The 21,039-nt window shown below is 48.7% G+C and overlaps 1 protein-coding gene across 9 annotated transcripts in view; it reads right to left on the bottom strand.

Annotated features, from left to right (window-relative positions):
* Positions 1-21,039, bottom strand: part of BCAT1 (branched chain amino acid transaminase 1) — a 584,786-nt gene that overhangs the window by 476,953 nt on the left and 86,794 nt on the right. For 8 of the 9 annotated variants that reach the window (XR_003856480.1, XR_003856479.1, XR_003856478.1 and 5 more), the window contains exons 2-3: positions 18,820-19,245; positions 10,763-10,840 (exon numbers count right to left, since the gene is read on the bottom strand). Coding sequence is in view for 6 of the 9 variants with exons in the window: in XM_029600154.1 (XP_029456014.1) it covers positions 10,763-10,840; positions 18,820-18,909 (168 nt within the window). In the remaining 3 variants the exon portion in view is untranslated. The remainder of the gene's footprint in view (positions 1-10,762; positions 10,841-18,819; positions 19,246-21,039) is intronic. The other variant, XM_029600152.1, reaches the window with a different exon arrangement.

The raw sequence follows: 21,039 nt of genomic DNA, 5'->3' as shown, positions 1-21,039 counted from the left end.
CCCTGCCCCTAGGCATGCGCACGGCCGACGTCCTGAGCTTTAAAGGGTCAAGCGTGGGAAAACCGATTCGAATGCAGTATGACGACATCACTTAGTAGCCTTATAAATAGCGAGGCCCTGTCCACAGGACCTCACCTTGGCAATCGGGTCAACAACGTGGTGTTCTAGTTTGCCTAATCCTGTGTACCAACGTTTCCTTGTTCCAGTGTCTCCTTGTTCCAGTGTCTCCTTTTTCCAGCATCTCCGTGTGTTCCAGTGTTCCTGCGCCCTGTGTTCCTTCCTGTGTCCTTACTCAGGTAGTACCTTCCTGGACTGATCTCTGTTACTGACCTCGGCCTGCCTGACTATTCTCTTCGTCTGCTGCCTGAAACTGACCATTGCCTGCCTGATTACTCTCTTCGTCTGCTGCCTGGAACTGACACTCGCTTGCCTTGACTATGCTCGGACTGACCTTGGTATTGACCCCTGCTTTGGCTGAACACTTCTGGATGGATACTCTGGATATGACCCTTGCGCTTCACTCAGACATTCTCTTCTGGCCTTCCGTGACTACCAGACGGATCTGCTTGGATTCTACCCACGGTCTTCACCCGACTAGACCCGCAGGCGCTGCCTACCTCGCCCAGAGAGCCTTCCTGAACTGTTACCTCCCTAACAGGCCGATACAGTAAAGTTCGCAGGAGAGCGGGCGTGTGCCTGCTCTCCCAGCGTGCACACAGGCCAGTGTCCTGTGCGCGCGATTCAGTAAACCAAAATGTTTAAATTAGGGCCCGCGGTAAAAAGAGGCCGTAGGGACACTAGCGCATCCCTAGTGCCTCTTTTTGGACAGGAGGGGCGGCTGTCAGCGGTTTGACAGCCGACACTCAATTTCGCCAGTGTCGGTTCTCAAGCCATGGGTTCAGAAACCAGACACTGGCAAAGAAATGGTACCAGGCAATAGATTTTTTAAGTTGTAATGTAATATTACTTTTTCAGAAGGATTTTACAATTTTTATTTTTGGTATGTCATTTATTGATTTTATCTTGATCATTCATTTTTGTCACCATTTGAATATTAATAGTATTATTTTAGTTTTATTCAATATCTGAGATCTTTGAGATATCTAAAAAGGGGTTTTATATTTTATATTTTTTATAAAAACTTTTTAATATTTATAAGATCTTAATGATGTTGTTATTTGCTGTGTTTGTTGTTTTTAAGAAAGACAGACACTGATGATAAACTTGTATGATTGATTTTTGTCTGGTTCACTTGTAGCCCCTGAGGCAGCGGCTGTTGAGCTGCGAAACTCGGCCTGAGTCGGGCAGTGTAAGAACACGTCTCTGTTTTAATAAAGATTGAAAAAGATTAAGGCATCTAATTTTGTGTTTTTCTGACGGCTCTTATAGATCGCCTACCTCTTTGTTTTCTTGGTCCATCCTTGACAGTCCTAAGCTCTACAACCCTTCCCAGGTTATCTGCTCCATACTTGGAATTTAAAGACGTGTTCTCCAACAAAACGCCGATACCCTGCCTCCACTCCGGAAGTTCAAGTGCCCCATAGAACTCCTACCTGGAACCATGCCTCCCAAGGGCAAAACCTATCCTCTTTCACTCCCAGAAACCCAAGCGATGTCAGCATACATCAAGGAAACTTTTGCCAAAGGGTTCATAAGAACCTCTACTTCCCCGGCAGGCGCCAGGTCCTTCTTTGTCAAGAAAAAGGATGGCAGCCTAAGACCATGCATACACTACAGAGGTTTGAACGCAGTAACCCGTAAGGACCGGTACCCACTGCCACTTATCAGTGAACTGCTCGACTGCCTGCAGGGCGCACAAATCTTTACTAAACTAGATCTACATGGGGCATATAACCTAGTACGGATTTAACCGAAAGAAATCTGAAAATGTTGCGTTCGGGCCTGCTCTTCGCCCTCGCTCCACCCTCTCTACCTCTATGGCGACTCCCTCCAGGCCTGTTGGACGGCTTGCTGCCGCGGCATCTCCATGCCGCTTCTCCCCGGCATCTTCGGACCGGCTCGACGCTACGGATCCGCCATGTTCCTGATGACGTAGGGCGCACGCTCTGAAGTATGTACCAGCAAGGGCACGAACCTCAGGGGTGTCCCCCTGTATTGACATCATCCGCTTCCAACATAAAAGGTCTTCACTTGCGCTTACTATTCAAGTTAGCAAGGATTCGTCCAAGCTACTCTGCCTCCTCGGACTTACCAGGGGTACCCGCTCCTTGGGGGCCTCGTTCTCTTTTCTCTATTTCAGATTGCAGATAGGAACCGGTACTCGCTCCTCGAGGGCCTATGTTCCTGAAGACTCTGAAGATTCTCTACTGCCTAGAAGCTATTACAGATACAGACAATCGTGAGTTGCCACCGCTCTCTCAGAGCTGTCCCTGGAACCAGGCACTCGCTCTTCGAGGGCCTAACTCTTTCCAGCCACTGAGCCTCTTTAAAATTCTATGTGGGATTGTCATCACCTACTGGATATGTATACAGCATACCCTGTCTACTTACTATCTATAGTCTCCCTACAGCCCTGGGATCGCAGTTCCAGTATCTGAGGGACTTTCAGCCCTGCCAGGCATATCAGCTCACTACTGTCACCTCTGGTGGTTCTACTAACCTGTCTAATAAAAGAACTATCTGTGTCTGTCTCCATACTCAAGCCTAGCCAGTGGTCCTTCTCAGGATATCCTCCTGGGGGTGCTGTCATCTGCCATCGGCCCAAGGATGCACCTATTTACTACAGTGTGCTCACTCCTCCGACTTCAGGAGCTGAGCATAACAGAGTGCTAGCTCTCATCTAATGTCTCCACCCATCAGACATCAGAACCATTGCTACTCCTCCCCTCTGGGGGAGCAAACCCTAACAGATTGCTAACTCCTCCCCTCTGGGGGAGCAAACCATAACAGATTGCTAACTCCTCCCCTCAGGGGGAACTAACCCTAACAGATTGCTAACTCCCGTGTATCCGGCATAAAATTGGAGAAGCAGTACTCCTGGGATTCCAGCTTAAGGTATTGGCTGTCAGTAACCATGGACCTGGCACACTTCTCTGCTTTGCAGGCTATACCGGGCCTGGCTCAACGTATCTCAGAACAGCAAGAAACCTTGGAGAAACTTACTGCAGCATTTCATCAGCTTCATACACAGAAGATACAAGGCACAGCTTCTACACAAGAAGGTCAGTTACAGGAGGTAACTTTGAAGACAGCTGTTCCACTGGCAGTGCTTATTCGATTCTCTGGAGAACTCCAGAAGACTCGGGGCTTTCTGAACCAGTGCAGCTTACATTTCACCTTACAACCTTTATTGTTTCCCACGGGTCTCTCTAAGACCAGCTACATCCTGTCATACTTGGATGGGAGAGCTTGTCGTGGGCATCTACCTTGTGGGAACGCAAGGACCCTATTTTGCAGGACATAGAAGGATTTGTGGACTTGTTTAAATCCATTTTTGATGACCCTGCTCGTATGTCTGTTGCCGGATTAGCTTTGGTGGACTTGAAGCAAGGCAACAGATCTCTAGCCGAATTTGCCATAGAATTCAAGACTCTTGCAGCGGAACTTCGCTGGGACCCCAGATGTCTTAAGACTCTCTTCTGCAGAGGCCTGGATACCCGCTTGAAGAACGAGCTGGCCGCTGGAAGAATTGATAGCCTTAGCTACTCGAATTGAATGTTGGCTCCGTGACAAGGTGAAGGAACTCCGGCCTAAGGTGCTACCTGGGTTGATACAGGCCAGTGCCCCTGCGATACGGATGGGTCCAGCAATTCCTGCTGTTGATAAAGAGGAACCGATGCAACTCGGTCATGGTCATTTGACCTCTAGAGAGAGAAGAGTCCAGAAGAAACGCAGCCAGTGCATGTACTGTGATCAACCCGGCCATGATGCTTCTACATGTCCCATTTTGCTCGGGAGACAGATGAATTCAAGCCCGACAGAGAGACTGTTCTTGGGACTTACCGCATCTTCTCCTCCGCTTTCTCTTCCAGTCTCTCTGACCTATGGACCAATCACGGTTCAGACTCCTGCCCTGGTGGACTCAGGGGCAGGAGGCAACTTCATCACCAGAAGTTTAGTGGAATGCTTGAGGATCCCTCTTATCAAATTAAAAGATCCACTACTGTTATTTTCTATTCATGGGAAGCCCTTGCCGGGCGACATGACTTATGAGACTGTACCAGTTACACTTCGCACCGGAGCACTTCATACGGAAATAATCTCTTTCTTTGTAGAGGAGAAGGCCATGCACCCTATTGTCCTGGGGTTACCCTGGCTGCAATTGCATCAACCCGAATTTGACTGGGCATCTCTGGATCTTTCACGATGGGGCCCTGAATGTCAGGGGAAATGCCTCAAGGAGGCCTCGTCTATTAATTGCATGCCTACGACTCCAGCGATGCCAGGACTGCAGCCTGAATATGCATCCTTCAGGGATGTATTTTCCAAAGAAACAGCTGATGTTCTTCCTCCACATAGATCCTATGACTGTGCCATAAGATTGAAGTCCAATTCGGAACCACTGAAGGGACGGGTGTACCCTCTCTCAGCTCTGGAGAATACAGCTATGTCCGAATACATAAAAGAAAATCTCCAGAAAGGGTTTATTAGACCATCTAAGTCACCAGCCGGCACAGGCATTTTCTTCATGGGGAAAAGGACGGTACCCTACGGCCATGTATCGACTATCGTGGTCTAAATGAGATCACGATTAAAGACCGTTACCCCTTGCCATTAATCTCAGAGCTGTTTGATAGGCTGCAGGGGGCCAAGATATTTTCAAAACTTGACTTGAAGGGGGCCTACAACCTTATTTGCATTGGCGATGAATGGAAAACAGCCTTCAATACACGAGACGGCCATTTTGAGTACCTTGTAATGCCGTTCGGGTTGTGCAATGCACCTGCTACATTCCAAAATATGAATGACATCTTGCGGGACCTGTTATACAAGAACATGGTGGTCTACCTGGATGACATATTAATCTTCTCCCAGGATGTGGAGACCCACATCGCAGATGTCAAGCAAGTGCTCCACTGTCTCCGCGAACATCACCTGTACGCCAAATTCCGAAGTGTGAATTTCACAAAGACTCAGTGCCCTTTCTAGGTTACATCGTGTCTAAGGAGGGTTTTCAGATGGACCCTCATAAACTTGAAAGTATCCAGAATTGGTCTCAACCCACCAGCCTGAAGGCCTTGAGGAGATTCCTGGGGTTCACCAATTATTATCGCAGTTTTATTAAGAACTATTCTTCTTTGACTGTACCCTTGACTTCGATGACCTGTAAGGGTGCCAATGCTTCAAAATGGTCTACGGAGGCCATTTCCACGTTCGAGAGACTGAAGACTGCCTTCTCCACTGAACCGTGCTTGCGGCATCCAAACCCCAACAGACCCTTTATTGTCGAAGTTGATGCTTCAGATGTGGGGGTAGGGGCTGTGTTGAGCCAAGCGGGAGACTCACATTACGACCCTGTTCATTCTTCTCACAAAGATTTTCTCCAGTCGAGAACAACTACGGAATCGGTGACAAGGAGCTCCTAGCTATAAAGCTTGCAATTAAGGAGTGGAGGCCATGGCTCGAAGGCGCTCAACATCAAAAAACCATCTTCATGGATCACAAAAACCTTGAATATCTCCGCCATGCACAACGTTTGAATTACAGACAGGCCAGGTGTTCTTTATTCTTCAACTGTTTTGATTTTGTGCTTAAGTACCGACCGGGAGATCGAAACACCAGAGCAGACGCGCTGTCACGCTCATTTCATTCAGATGTGCCTGATGAACCACAGCACATAATAGATCCAAAGAAGACATCTCTAGCAACCAGCCAGTCCGTTTCTGCTGGTGATGCTACCAACTCGCATCCAGCTACATCTACTGGAGAGTCATCTTTAGAAGTGGATTTTGGACATTCCTTTACATCACCACTTCCACTGAATCCCTCAGTGACGTCCACAGCAGCTCCACACATTGCTGCTGATATCATCAATAACACTCTGCAAGATTCTTCCGAATCTCAAGATCCATCTGTCATCATTGCAGAAGATGAGATAGAAATCAAGATCAAAGAGAGTCTGGATGTTTGTAACAGAGGCAAGAATTTTGAATACCTTCTGGTTTGGGAAGGTTTTGGCCCCGATTTGATCACTTGGGAGCCTCAGACCAATATCTTGGATAAAGAGATGTTTCATCAGTTCCACCTCCCGCATCCTTTGAAACCTAAGCCTGGTACCCGAAGAGGAGATCGCCCTTTGAAGGAGAATACTGTTGCGTTCAGGCCTGCTCTTCGCCCTAACTCCACCCTCTCTACCTCTATGGTGACTCCCTCCGGGCCTGATGGACGGCTTGCTGCCGCGGCATCTCCATGCCGCTTCTCCCTGACGTCCCCAGACCGGTTTGACACTGCGGATCCGCCATGTTCCTGATGACGTAGGGTACCAGCAAGGTCGCGAACCTCAGCGGCGTCCCCCTGTATTGACATCATCCGCTTCCAACATAAAAGGTCTTCACTTGCGCTTACTATTCGAGTTAACAAGGATTCGTCCAAGCTACTCTGCCTCCTCGGACTTACCAGGAGTACCCGCTCCTCGGGGGCCTCGTTCTCTTTTCTCTATTTCAGATTGCAGATAGGAACCGGTACTCGCTCCTCGAGGGTCTATGCTCCTGAAGACTCTGGATTCTCTACTGCCTAGAAGCTATTACAGATACAGACAATCGTGAGTTGCCACCACTCTCTCAGAGCTGTCCCTGGAACCAAGTACTCGCTCCTCGAGGGCCTAACTCTTTCCAGCCACTGAGCCTCTTTAAGATTCTATGTGAGATTGTCATCTACTACTGGATATGTATACAGCATACCCTGTCTACTTACTATCTATAATCTCCCTACAGCTCAGCAACCCTGGGATCGCAGTTCCAGTATCTGAGGGACTTCAGCCCTGCCGGGCATACCAGCTCACTACTGCCACCTCTGGTGTTTCTACTAACCTGTCTAATAAAAGAACTATCTGTGTCTGTCTCCATACTTACGCCTAGCCGGTGGTCCCCTCTCAGGATATCCTCCTGGGGGTGCTGTCATCTGCCATCAGCCCAAGGATTCACCTATTTACTACAGTGTGCTCACTCCTCGCACTTCAGGAGCTGAGCATAACAGAGTGCTAGCTCTCATCTAATGTCTCCACCCATCAGACATCAGAACCATTGCTACTCCTCCCCTCTGGGGGAGCAAACCCTAACAGGTAAACCGCCTTCAACACAAGAGATGGACACTACGAGTACGTAGTAATGCTTTTCGGGCTTTGCAATGCCCTTGCATTCTTCCAGCGGCTAATGAAGGAGATTTTCCATTCGTCGTAGTGTAGCTGGACAATATATTAATCTTCGCCAAAGATCTGAAGTCTCATCATTCTCACATTCAAACAGTCCTCCAGCGTCTCAGATCTCCAATTTAGCGTCTCTATGCTAAATTGGAGAAGTGCATTTTTGAGCAACCCAGTCTCCCATTCCTGGGCTACATCATCTCCAACAGCAGGTTCACCATGGACCCCGACAAACTCCAGGGTATTCGAGATTGACCTCAACCAGTGGGTCTCCGAGCACTACAACGATTCCTTGGATTTACAAATTACTATCGAAACTTCATCGCCAATTACTCCACACTGGCCACTCCACTCACGGCTATGACGAGTAAGGGATATGATCCTCAAGTATGGAGTCCCAAGGCCTAATCAGCATTCCATGCCTTGAAAGAGGTCTTCTGTACTGGCCCGTGTTTACGTCACCCGGATCCTAACCACCCCTTCATAGTCGAAGTCGATGCATTCGCTATTGGAGCAGGAGCGGTCTTGAGTCAATACTCCACCAAGGGAACCCTAGTTCCATGTTCCTTTTATTCACATAAATTCTCCATAGAACAAAATTATACCATAGGGGACCGCGAACTCCTAGCGGTGAAACCTGCCCTCCAGGAATGGCGTCCCTGGCTTGAAGAGGCGCAACACAGATTCACGATATTTACCGACCATAAAAACCTGGAACACCTAAAGGAGGCCCAGCTACTTAACCCAAGACAAACCCGCTGGGCCCTATTCTTTGCACACTTCAACTTTGAGCTCCGCTATCACCCAGTGGTGAAAAGTCTCCGTGCAGATGTGCCCTCTTGCTCCATTGAGCCAGAAAACACCCAAGACTCCCAGATACATTATTGATCCAGCCTGCACATCTACTGCAGTCACCACCACAGTACCAGCTACGGTTGCCTTCCCAACGGCTAGCTCCCAAATTTATTGGTCCATTCCCCGTCCTTCGACGCATAGGAACAGTCACCTACCAGCTGAAACTTCCAGCTTCCATGGGGATTCAGAACACGTTCCACGTGTCGCTACTCAAACCCTTGATCCTGTCCTGGCCTTCCCGAAGGCCTCCTCCTCCTCCGACGCAACACTCAGTGGAAACTGAAATCACCTTACAAGTTAGAGAAGTCTTAGACGTCCGACGCCATCGGGGCCACTGGGAATACCTCCTTTCGTGGGAGGGCTTCAGACCAGAAGAGAATTCATGGGAGCCCTCTCATCACATTCTCGATAAAAATCTTCTTCAAGGGTTCCATCAGCAACACCCAGAAAACCCCAGACCAGTAAGGGGGGAGGTCTAGAAAGGGGGGGGGGGGGGGTACTGTTGCGCATCCCGGCCATGTGGGTGCCGCAAACAGGCCTGCTCACCTTGCACTGCCCTCCACTAGCTCCGGTCTTGTGGCTGCTGCCAGCTCCTGACATCCCCGACGCTCACCGCGGCCCTCTCCAGCTTCCTCCATGCTGCAGGCCTCAGCGGAGCTCTCGTCGGGGCTCCGCGTCTTCGGCCTGCTCGGGCCCGCCTCTAGACGCGTGCGCAGCCAACATCCTAAGCTTTAAAGAGGTGAGCGTGGGAAAACCGATTCGGACACAGTATGATGACATCACTTAGTAGCCCTATAAATAGCAAGGCCCTGTCCCCAGGACCTTGCCTTCGCAATCGGGTCGACACCATGGTGTTCTAGATTGCCTAATCCTGTTTTCCAGCATCTCCTTGTTCTAGCGTCTCCTTGTTCCCATGTCTTTGTGTGTTCCAGTGTTCCTGCGCTCTGTGTTTCTTCTCAGACTGATCTCTGGTACTGACCTTGGCCTGCCTGATTACTCTCTTTGTCTGCTGCCTGGAACTGACCACTGCCTGCCTGACTACTCTCTGTCTACTGCCTGGAACTGACTACTGCCTGCCTGACCACTCTCTTCATCTGCTGCCTGGAACTGACCCTCGCTTGCCTTGACTACGCTCAAACTAACCTTGGTATTGACCCATGCTTCGGCTGACCACTTCTGGATGGATACTCTGGCTTTGACCCTTGCGCTTCACTCAGACACTCTCTTCTGGCCTTCTGTGATTACCAGACCGACCTGCTTGGATTCTACCCGCAGCCTTCACCCGACTAGACCCGCAGGCGCTGCCTGCCTCACCAGGAGAGTCTTCCTGAACTGTTACCTCCCTGAGGTCTCCGGAGCTTCCAGTTCGGATCTGGTCCATCCTCTCTGCATCAGCCATGCCCCCTTGCTCATGGTGGTCACACCCCTCCGCTACCTCTCCGGGAGACCATCTGAGGCCCACCTAAGTCCAGGTGGTCCGGGAACCCAAGGGCTCAACCTGCGGAAACCCCTGACTGTTATTGGCGAAGCTCCAGCTAGCCTCAGTCTCCTCGTGTGCTCCGCCTCCTGGTTGCAGGTGCTCTCTGGGTCCGACCGGAGGGCCGTACCAATCCTGTACCAGGCCAAGGGTCCACCTTCAGCGCAACACATAGGGGCGGATTTTAAAAGCCCTGCTCGCGTAAATCCGGGCGGATTTACGCGAGCAGGGCCTTGTGCGCCGGCGCGCCTATTTTCCATAGGCCTGCCGGCGCGCGCAGAGCCCCGGGACTCGCGTAAGTCCCGGGGTTTTTTGTCGGGGGAGTGTCAGGGGCGGGGCCGATCGACGCGGCATTTTGGGGGCGGGACGCGGCGTTTCGGGGGCGGGCCCGGGGGCGTGGTTTCAGCCCAGGGCGGTCCGGGGGCGTGGCCGCGCCCTCCGGAACCGCCCCCGGGTTGCGTCTCGGCGCGCCAGCAGCCCGCTGGCGCGCGTGGATTTACTTCTCCCTCCGGGAGGCATAAATCCGTGGACAAAGGTGGGGGGGGGTTTAGATAGGGCTGGGGGGGTGGGTTAGGTAGAGGAAGGGAGGGGAAGGTGAGGGGAGGGTGAAAGAGAGTTCCCTCCGAGGCCGCTCTGATTTCAGAGTGGCCTCGGAGGGAACGGAGGCAGGCTGCGCGGCTCGGCGCGTGCCGGCTGCCCAAAATCGGCAGCCTTGCGCGCGCCGATCCAGGATTTTATAAGGTACGCACGTATCTTATAAAATCCAGCATACTTTTGTTTGCGACTGGTGCGCCAACAAAAGTACGCGAATGCGCATTTTTAAAAAATCTACCCCATACTGCATAGTACAGCTGAAGTCCACTGTGGGTACATGTAATTCATAATTCAGACAGTGGTTTTTAATTTCTAGTTCTCACTCTATTAAATGCATCATGGTAACATATCTATCTGTACAATAATGAGTACAATACTTTATCCCATAATGGTCTGGGCATGCTTATTCTCCAAAATCCAGAGTACTGAAGCAAAGAAAAGTCTTCAGAGTGTAAACCTTCTTAAGAAGGTTTTTTTCTTAAGTTAGCACAACATCATTGATATTAAGAACTTACCTTAAATGAGCTGACAGTCACATGATTTCTATCTTCATCCTTACATCCAGCTCCAGTTATGCACTTATTTTTACAGCTCTACAAGAAAAAGCAGGAAGGATATTGTGTTACATAGGATACAGATGTTTAAAAAATAAGATTTTCAACTGCTTAGATAAAATATAATCTAGCACTTCATCCCTGAAGGTCAAATAAATGTAAATAAAGGTCAAATAAATGTAAAGATGCCTGAATTCTCAAGGAATTCAGGCATCTTTATTTTTATAGCATTCAAACTGTAGCATAAGAAAGGTACTTTAGAATTCAGCCTTATTTACATAAGACTATTTGTTGGACTGCATCAACTAAGCAGAATAAGGACTCTTCATTTGCATATAGAATCTGCTTTAGACATCAATCCCAGCCTCGTCTTTCCTTTTTTTCCTACTTTTGAGGCTTATCATACAACATTTACATTTCAGTCCAATCTTTTAAAAAGGCAAACGGGTATTAGGCACGAGTTCCAAAAAACAAAATAAATAGTAACTTTTTTTTAATTATCCTACTCTTGTCTGCCATCTTAAATAGAGTGGATAGAAGCTGCACATCTTCAGTACTACAGCCACCACTGGACTACATATCAATCATTACCAGCCAAGCCAAGGAAAAAACATTCTAAAATTTCAATGAATTGCATTTCTTAATGATGCTAACATAAACAGGTTAGGCCTCCACTGTGCTAGGGAAAGTGAGGAGTCATATAGGATATAATACATGGTCTAGTCACAAGAAATATGAAATGTCCTTCTGAAAGCACACACTGTCATTAGTTGTCTATTTAAACTTGAACTTAGATGGTGAGGAGCACCAAAGGCAGCCTTTGCCATCAAGAAAAGCCTATGGTCCCAGCATCTTGTGCGATCCCACACAATCAACTCTGATTAAATGCTGAACAATCTCTTGTCCAAGAAGAAAAATGTTACATTTTGCCAACTGTCAGGTCGATACTGTAACGTGCGGTTGAAGATTTCCCGTCTGTAACGTGCTGGGAGCGCACAATTCGGACACGTAAGGCGATCCAGCCATACAGTCTCCAGTTTCACGCGTCCTTAGCGCTTCTTAAAACAGACGCATAACCCTTTCCGCACGCAGCATGTATATGATATGTAAATGAACGAATTAGCTGTATAATGAATGAATTAGCTATTCCCCTCCGATACTGTGACGCGCGCTCAGATTATCTCCTTTGGAACCCGATATTTTGCCGCGGCCTTAACGTGTTAGTTTACCGCTACCCTCTACTTGGTGTTAGTGTGGTGTTCGAAAATTAAAACGGGAATAAAGTGTAAAAAATGGTGTAAAAAAAGTGTAAAAACATTGCTTACCTGCCCTGGCCCCGTCCGGTCTCCGGTGCAGCCCCAGTCCTGTCCCCTCCTCCCGAAGCAAAAAAAAAACGAAAAAGTAGCAAGGCTCGGGCCTGCTACGGTAGTCCCTTCTCCCTTCTCCTCTCCTCCCGATTTCGGCGCTCAAGGCGGCCGGGTGGGCGTGCATTCATCCAGGCAGAGGGAGCCGGTGGCGAAAACGGCCTCCGGCTCCCTCTGCCTGGATGAATGCACGGCCCCCGCCGGCAGTGAATGAATGCCCGTGCGATTTCGGCGCTCAAGGCAGTCACATGCCGTGACGTCGCGACGTCACGGGCATTCATTCACTGCCGGCGGGGGCCGTGCATTCATCCAGGCAGAGGGAGCCGGAGGCCGTTTTCGCCACCGGCTCCCTCTGCCTGGATGAATGCACGGCCGCCTTGAGCACCAAAATCGCACGGGTATTCATCCAGGCAGAGGGATCCAGTGGCGAAAACGGCCTCCGGCTCCGGCTCCCTCTGCCTGGATGAATGCACGCCCACCCGGCCGCCTTGAGCGCCGAAATCGGGAGGAGAGGAGAAGGGAGAAGGGACTACCGTAGCAGGCCCGAGCCTTGCTACTTTTTCGGGTTTGTTTTTTTTTTGCTTCGGAAGGAGGGGACAGGACTGGGGCTGCACCGGAGACCGGACGGGGCCAGGGCAGGTAAGCGGGGGCTGGGGGAATGTTTGCTGAGCATCGGGGAACATCTGGTACCTGTCATTTCAAATGTCATTTGAAATGACATTTGAAATAACAGATACCAGCGCGGCCGTGAAGCGTTAGGCCCGCGAACCCAGGATACTGTATAGGCGCTCTATACAGTAAAATGGGTTGCGCGGGCCTAACGCTTGCCTAAGGCTTCGCAGCCAAGGCATGCATTTGCATGCAATTTGAAGAGAGTATCGAGCGGTAGGTGAAGAGAACTGTGCGTGCGGGGAACGAGGGTGCGCCTAACACTGCCACACTGTTTCTACCGCGGCCTTAGAGTTTCGATCTGTGTGTTAGCTATGCCGCAGCCAGCTGCACTCACCTGAAACTGAGCTGGCCATGCCATCTGTTATTGGTTTGGGCGGTAGCAAGGTGAGGTGAACGGCCACCTCCAGGAGCAGCACCGGATGGAAGGACTGGAGCAAGTGCAGGTAGTCCAGTGAGGCTAGAACAGGAACAAAAGCAGATGTTCTGGAACTCAAAGATAAAGTGAGGCTGGACTGAGTCTCTGGAGGGGAACAGGCTGGGCTGAGTCTCTGCAGCGAGGTATAAGCTGGCTGAGTCTCTGAGCAAGGTACAGACTGGCTGAGTCTCTGGAGCGGATTGAGGTACATCGAGGTAAGGGTGAATTTCAGGAACACTAAAACAGAGTGTGGGTAAGCATGGAAGTGAATGAAGGTAAGGGTGGAGCTAGAACACTGGAAGTGGGTGCAAGTATGGGTATAACTGGAACACAGGAACAAAATGTAGGTAAGTGTGCTACTGGATGCAGGTAAGCGTGGAACTGGAGTAAAGGATCAGGGTCAAATCAGGACAAGGACTACACCGAATACAGAATTGTCAAAAGCAGTGAAGCAAGAGAAGCCCCCAAAGGGCAAGGCAGGGACTAGAAAACAAGCAAGAGGCTTAGCCTCATAGAAGAGAACTGGGAGCCTCAGGCTGGGCAAGGGGTCAAGAAGGCCTAGGATACCCCACTAGGGAAGGAGGGAACCAGAAGTCCCACAGGCCATAAAACAAGGCAAGAAGGAAACCAGAAGGCCATAAGCCACAGAGCAAGGCAAGAAACGGGTGGCTAGAGCAGGGAGACGAAAGGAACTTGATGCTGAAGCAACAAGGCCTGAGCTAGGCAGGGTTAACTACTGGAGTCTGGCCGTGGTGCAGACAGGCCAGGGAATCTGGCCAGCCAGGGGAGAGAGCTCATGGAGGACCTCTCTGCATAGCAGCCAGAATCGTAAAACTGTCTTTCCCAATTCTCCATGCTGCTATCTAGACAAACATGCACTCACAATCGCACATTTCATAGGCCTCACAGTGGGAACACAGACGTTGGCACCCCATGATGATGTCACCCACTGAGGGATTTAAACTCCAGCGTGCCTGTCAAGCTCTTGCCTTCACAACAGGTCTCCAGCAGTTCAGCAGTGCTTGTTGCTCAGCGTTCCTGTGTGTTCCTATGTCCCTGCTTGTTACTGACTTCCTGTGTATTCGCTTTATCCTGCTCCATTTCAAGTCCTCTGCTGTGAGTCCTTGTCGTGTTTGTTGCCTGCTACCTTGACTCACTTGTGTTGTCTTGATCCTTGGATTGTTTCCTTGCTGTCTGACTTAGGACTGGACCTTGACTCCGCTTTGCCTTCAGCTGTAAGTCCTGCCAGCCACCGAAACCTGAGGGCTCAACCCAAGAGGAAAGTGGTTGGCCAGGCGGAAGATGATTCCTGGCGAGTCAGTTACTGCCAGTTAAGGCTTATTTTGTGCTTGTACAAGATAAGCAGTGCCAAATTAACAGTGGTTCAAGGGCTCACTATAAGAAGAACATAAGAACATAAGAAAATGCCATACTGGGTCAGACCAAGGGTCCATCAAGCCCAGCATCCTGTTTCCAACAGTGGCCAATCCAGGCCATAAGAACCTGGCAAGTACCCAAAAACTAAGTCTATTCCATGTAACCATTGCTAATGGCAGTGGCTATTCTCTAAGTGAACTTAATAGCAGGTAATGGACTTCTCCTCCAAGAACCTATCCAATCCTTTTTTAAACACAGCTATACTAACTGCACTAACCACATCCTCTGGCAACACATTCCAGAGTTTAATTGTGCGTTGAGTAAAAAAGAACTTTCTCCGATTAGTTTTAAATGTGCCACTTGCTAACTTCATGGAGTGCCCCCTAGTCTATCTACTATCCGAAAGATTAAATAACCGATTCAAATCTACCCGTTCTAGACCTCTCATGATTTTAAACACCTCTATCATATCCCCCCCCTCAGTCGTCTCTTCTCCAAGCTGAAAAGTCCTAACCTCTTTAGTCTTTCCTCATAGGGGAGTTGTTCCATTCCCCTTATCATTTTGGTAACCCTTCTCTGTACCTTCTCCATCGCAATTATATCTTTTTTGAGATGCGACGACCAGAATTGTACACAATATTCAAGGTGCGGTCTCACCATGGAGCGATACAGAGGCATTATGACACTTTCCGTTTTATTCACCATTCCCTTTCTAATAATTCCCAACATTCTGTTTGCTTTTTTGACTGCCGCAGCACACTGTACCGACGATTTCAATGTGTTATCCACTATGACACCTAGATCTCTTTCTTGGGTTGTAGCACCTAATATGGAACCCAACATTGTGTAATTATAGCATGGGTTATTTTTCCCTATATGCATCACCTTGCACTTATCCACATTAAATTTCATCTGCCATTTGGATGCCCAATTTTCCAGTCTCACAAGGTCTTCCTGCAATTTATCACAATCTGCTTGTGATTTAACTACTCTGAACAATTTTGTGTCATCTGCAAATTTGCAAATTTGCATGACATTTGCGAAAGCCAGGAGCTCCACTGACCCACCATCTCTCCAGCTCTTGCAAGGACTGGCCTTGCAAGTCCAGCAGCTTATAGGCTCCATCAAGACCTCGTGCCAATGCCTGAATTCTCTTCACCCCGAGATGGCTCCGCACCAACCATCACTCACTGCCCAAGCACAGTCGGAATTGCAGTCTTTGCCTGTAGCATCCAGCATTTGCCTCTCTCAACTGCCCCACCATGATGGAAATCCTAAGGCCTGCAGAGGCTTTTCGAACCAGTGTCAAATCATCTTTGACACTGGTTTGACACTACAAGCTTTGCCTCAGATCACTGGACAAGCATTACCTTGGGAATCCCCTCTGTCGAAGCAAAATCATTCCACGCTGAACTGCCTTATCGACTTCCTGGTAACTTTCTGCAGGGTCTCTGAGGATCCGGGCTGTTCCTCTTCTGGGTCTGCCAACCTCCTGCATCTCTGCCAGAGTGCTCAAACTGTAGGGCAGTACACCATCCAATTCTAAACCCTGGCAGCGAAGCTTCATTGGAATAAAAAGAGCCTGTCAGCCTTTTTCTGGCAAGGTCTGGCCACCCAATGAAAGATGAACTTGCGGGGCGAGAAATTCCCACTTCGCTGGTGCTCTGATTTCTCTGTGCAGTCAGACACTGGGTTTCAAGAAAGATCCAGTAAACAGAGCCAATCCTGCCGATACCATGTTTTGCTCCTGTTTCCAATGCCCCCCAGTTGACCCTGGATAATGCCTACTTAGAAAGAACTTATGCAAGTAGGCCGCATCCAGCTCACAGAGGCCAAGAATTGTCAACAACTTTTGAAACTATGCCTGTACTGTGCCAGTTCAGGAGATCTTGTTAGCACCTGTCCTCTCAAGCCAGAAAACTCCAGTGCCTAGGGCTGGCTGGGAGGCAGCCCTAGGTTTCCCCTCTAAAATTCCCTCTTTCCAAATAATCCTGCCAGTTCTTCTCCACTCTTGTACTGAGCAGGTTTTGACTGACACCTTCCTCAATTCAGGTGCTGCAGAAAAATTCATTAAGGAGACCCTGGATCTATAGCTGCCCTCTCCTCATCTCTTCAATTTATGGGAAACCCTTGCCATATCACCATGGTTATCCAACCCATTACCTCAGAGTAGGCCTCCTACATCATGAGCAGATCTCTTTCTACATTCTCCAGCGTGCTGTCAATCCATTAGTGTTAGACCTACCCGGACTACAGCAACATGGAGTTGCCATAGAAAGGACAACGGGAGACATCTTATCCAGGAGTTCCTACTGTTTCTGGCATTAACTCAGTCCTGTCCACCCATCTACCACCTTAACAGTATCAGATCTCACTATACCACCCGGCTTTTTTCGGGTCTATGTAGCCTTCCACAATATATTCAGCAAGACAAGCTGAGGTTCTTCTCCTCATTGATTGCATGATTGTCCTATTGACCTTCAGCCAGGGAAGGTACCATCTTGTGGTCAAGTTTATTCTCTTTCGGTGACAGAGTACATTAAGAAAAACCTGGAGCAAGGTTTTATACATCCCTCCTAGTCACCTGCAGCATCAGGCCTTTCCTTTGTCCCTAAGAAGGATGGATCACTGAGGCCCTGCATCAATTACCACAGTCTAAATTTATTTAGATTTATATTCTGCTTTTCACACTTCAAAGTGGATTACATTCAGGTACTGTATTTCCCTATACCCAGAGGGCTTATAATCTAAGGGGCGGATTTTCAGAGCCCTGCTCGCGTAAATCCGCCCAAAACCGGGCGGATTTACGCGAGCAGGGCCCTGCACGCCGGGAAGCCTATTTTACATAGGCCTACCGGCGCGCGCAGAGCCCCGGGACTCGCGTAAGTCCCGGGGTTTTCGGAGGGGGCGTGTCGGGGGGCGGGCCCGAACCGCGCGGCGTTTTCGGGGCGTGTCGGGAGCGTTCCGGGGGCGTGGCTACGGGCCGGGGCGACCCGGGGGCGTGGCCGCGCCCTCCGGACCCGCCCCCAGGTCGCGTCCCGGCGCGCAGGAGGCCCGCTGACGCGCGGGGATTTATGCCTCCCTCCGGGAGGCGTAAATCCCCCGACAAAGGTAAGGGGGGGGTTTAGACAGGGCCGGGCGGGTGGGTTAGGTAGGGGAAGGGAGGGAAAGGTGAGGGGAGGGCAAAGGAAAGTTCCCTCCGAGGCCGCTCCGATTTCGGAGCGGCCTTGGAGGGAACGGGGGTAGGCTGCGCGGCTCGGCGCGCGCCGGCTATACGAAATCGATAGCCTTGCGCGCGCCGATCCAGGATTTTAGCGGATACGCGCGGCTCCGCGCGTATCTACTAAAATCCAGCGTACTTTTGTTTGCGCCTGGAGCGCAAACAAAAGTAGGCTATTCGCGCTCGTTTTAAAATCCACCCCTAAGTTTGTACCTGAGACAATGGAAGGTAAAGTGACTTGTCCAAGGTCACAAGGAGCAACAGTGGGACTCGAACCCTGGTCTCATGGTTCATAGCCCGCTGCTCTAACCACTAGGCTACTCCTACACTGTCAAGAATAAATATCCATTATCCATCCTAAAGTCTATCACTGATAAGAACAATTATCCATTACCCCTCATTGTTTAACTCTGTCTCCAGGGATCCAAGGCCAACATTAAATTGAATCTTTGAGGAGCCTACATCTCATTAGAATCAGACAAGAGAATGAATGGAAGACGGCATTAACACAAGGGATGGACATTAGGAATATCTTGTTATGCCCTTTGGATCGGCGGTATTTCAAAACTTTGTAAACATTATTTTCAGAGACCTTTTGCAGAAATGAGTTCTATAATCATATCTGGATATATTATATATTATATATCATACCTGGATGATATTCTAATCTTTTCCCAGAATCTCGCTCAGCATCATTCTCTAGTGAGAACAATCCTACAATGACTCTATGAAAACAAACTATATGCAAAGCTGGAAAAATGCTCCTTTGAACAGTCAGAATTGCCCTTCTTGGGTTACATTATCTCTGCTCAAAGTCTGAAGATGGACTCCTTCAAACTAGTGGCCATCAGAGAGAATGGCCCCATCCGATGGGACTCAAGGTATTACAACGAGTCTTGGAATTCTTGAACTATTGCCACCAATATTTTCCTCATTACTCTTCGCTCACAGCACTCCTTACTGCACTTACATGCAAAGAGACCATCCCGAAAAATTGGCCTGAAGATGCCATCCAAGCCTTTGAGAAACATAAAGAGACCTTCAAGTCCGTATCATTCATCCAGCATCCCGATAAGACTGGTCCTTCAGCTTTGAATTGGATGTTCCTCTGTCAGAGCAGGGGCAGTTCTCTCTCAAGCAGCTGCAGATTGTAGACTGCACCGCTGCTCATTCTTTTCCAGGAGTTCTCTTCAGCAGAGAAGAACTACACCATTGGAGATTGGGAACTTCTGGTCATCAAGCTCAACCTGGAAAAATGGCAACATCTCTTGGAAGGAGCTAAGCATCTCTTCATCATTACAATGGATCACAAGAACCTTTTTTTTATCTCCAAGAGGTCAAGAGACTCAATCCTTAACAGGCACGATGATCATTATTCTTCCATAGATTTAGCTTCCTATATAAGGAGACCAAGAATGGAGGTATATTATGTCATAGAACACACTGACACAATCTAGTAAAAGCAAAACTTAGTTTATTAAATATGATGAAATATTATATAAAGTCAACAAAGAGAAACGAAAGTGAATATCAATAAAAAGCACACAACATCCCAATAAGATCAATACAGGTAAATAGGATTACATTGATAAAGACAGAAATAAGAAAAGATATCATACAGAGGCACTTCCCTTATAGGCCTTTCTTCTACAAGACAGTGTTTCTCGAAGGCTATACAAGCTTGTAAATTAAAAAATATACAGCTGTTTGCTCTTTGTTTATGGCTCATTCAAAGAACACTGTTACATGCAGCTTCTTATATTTCATTTTATCTAGGTTTAATCCTGCATCTGCAAGTTGGGTGTTTCAATTCACTCTCATAGCTCTGATGTTAGCCAGGCCCTCTGCAGCTCATTAAGCTTTGCCAATTAAAACTAACATTTGCAATAGATTTATGACCCAGCTATGGCTATTAGAGAGGTATCCTCTACCAGATTCTTAACACTGGCCTTACCAGCGTTATCTCTTACAGAAACAATTGTTAGAGAAACCAAATGTCTCCGGCCTTATCTTAGCTCATCAGAATCAGGCAGTCTAAGGAAGAAAGAAAAGCAAAAGACAGTATGCAATGTGCTGGCTATGTTTTCATGCCTTAATGATTCTTATGCTTAAACTGCGCCAAGCTGCGTCACATATATATATATATATATATAGATATATATATAGATATATATAGATAGATATATAGATATAGATATAGATATATAAACATATTGATCCACATTTATCCACATTGGTATAGTGATAGGAGTACACTATCGTCCACCTGGACAAAATGGTCAGACAGAGGATGAAATGCTAAGAGAAATCAGGGAAGCTAACCAATTTGGCAGTGCAATAATAATGGGCGATTTCAATTACCCCAATATTGACTGGGTAAATGAAACATCAGGACTTGCTAGAGACATAAAGTTCCTGGATGTAATAAATGATTACTTCATGGAGCAATTGGTTCAGGAACCAACAAGAGAGGGAGCTATTTTAGATTTAATTCTTAGTGGAACACAAGATTTGGTGAGAGAGGTAACAGTGGTGGGGCCACTTGGCAACAGTGATCATAACATGATCAAATTTAAACTAATAACTGGAAGGGGGACAATAAGTAAATCTGCAGCTCTAACACAATTTTAAAAAGGGAAGCGGCTGTGCTTGCGGCAGAGGGACCTACCCGAGAGCAGAGAAACTATCGCTAGAGGACTTGTGTTGGCCCTGAGCCCCGAGAGCACCCTGCAGTTCCGGGAATGACATCCGAGCTCCACCTGTGAAGTCCCCGTCGTCATCTGAAGGGGACGAGACGACTATAAAATCAGCGTCTTGTGTGAGTGAGACCGCGGCTGTGCTTGCGGCAGAGGGACCTACCCGAGAGCAGAGAAACTATCGCTAGAGGACTTGTGTTGGCCCTGAGCCCCGAGAGCACCCTGCAGTTCCGGGAATGACATCCGAGCTCCACCTGTGAAGTCCCCGACGTCATCTGAAGGGGACGAGACGAGACGACTATAAAATCAGCGTTTCAGCGGCGCCCCGTCGACGCCGGTGCGCCGCCAAGCCACGCGCGCAGAAGGGGCTCGCCGGCTTGTTCCGGCTTAGTCCGGAGCAGGCCGGAGTAGGCGGAAGGTGGGGAGCAAATAGGAATAAAGTAGCAACACAGTTCGCCAAGGAGACAGAAGGCTGTAAGAACGCAGTGAGTAAG

The sequence above is a fragment of the Rhinatrema bivittatum genome, chromosome 4 (genome assembly GCF_901001135.1).
Source record: "Rhinatrema bivittatum chromosome 4, aRhiBiv1.1, whole genome shotgun sequence".
NCBI lineage: Eukaryota > Metazoa > Chordata > Amphibia > Gymnophiona > Rhinatrematidae > Rhinatrema > Rhinatrema bivittatum.
This window is presented reverse-complemented; position numbering and strand designations above follow the sequence as displayed.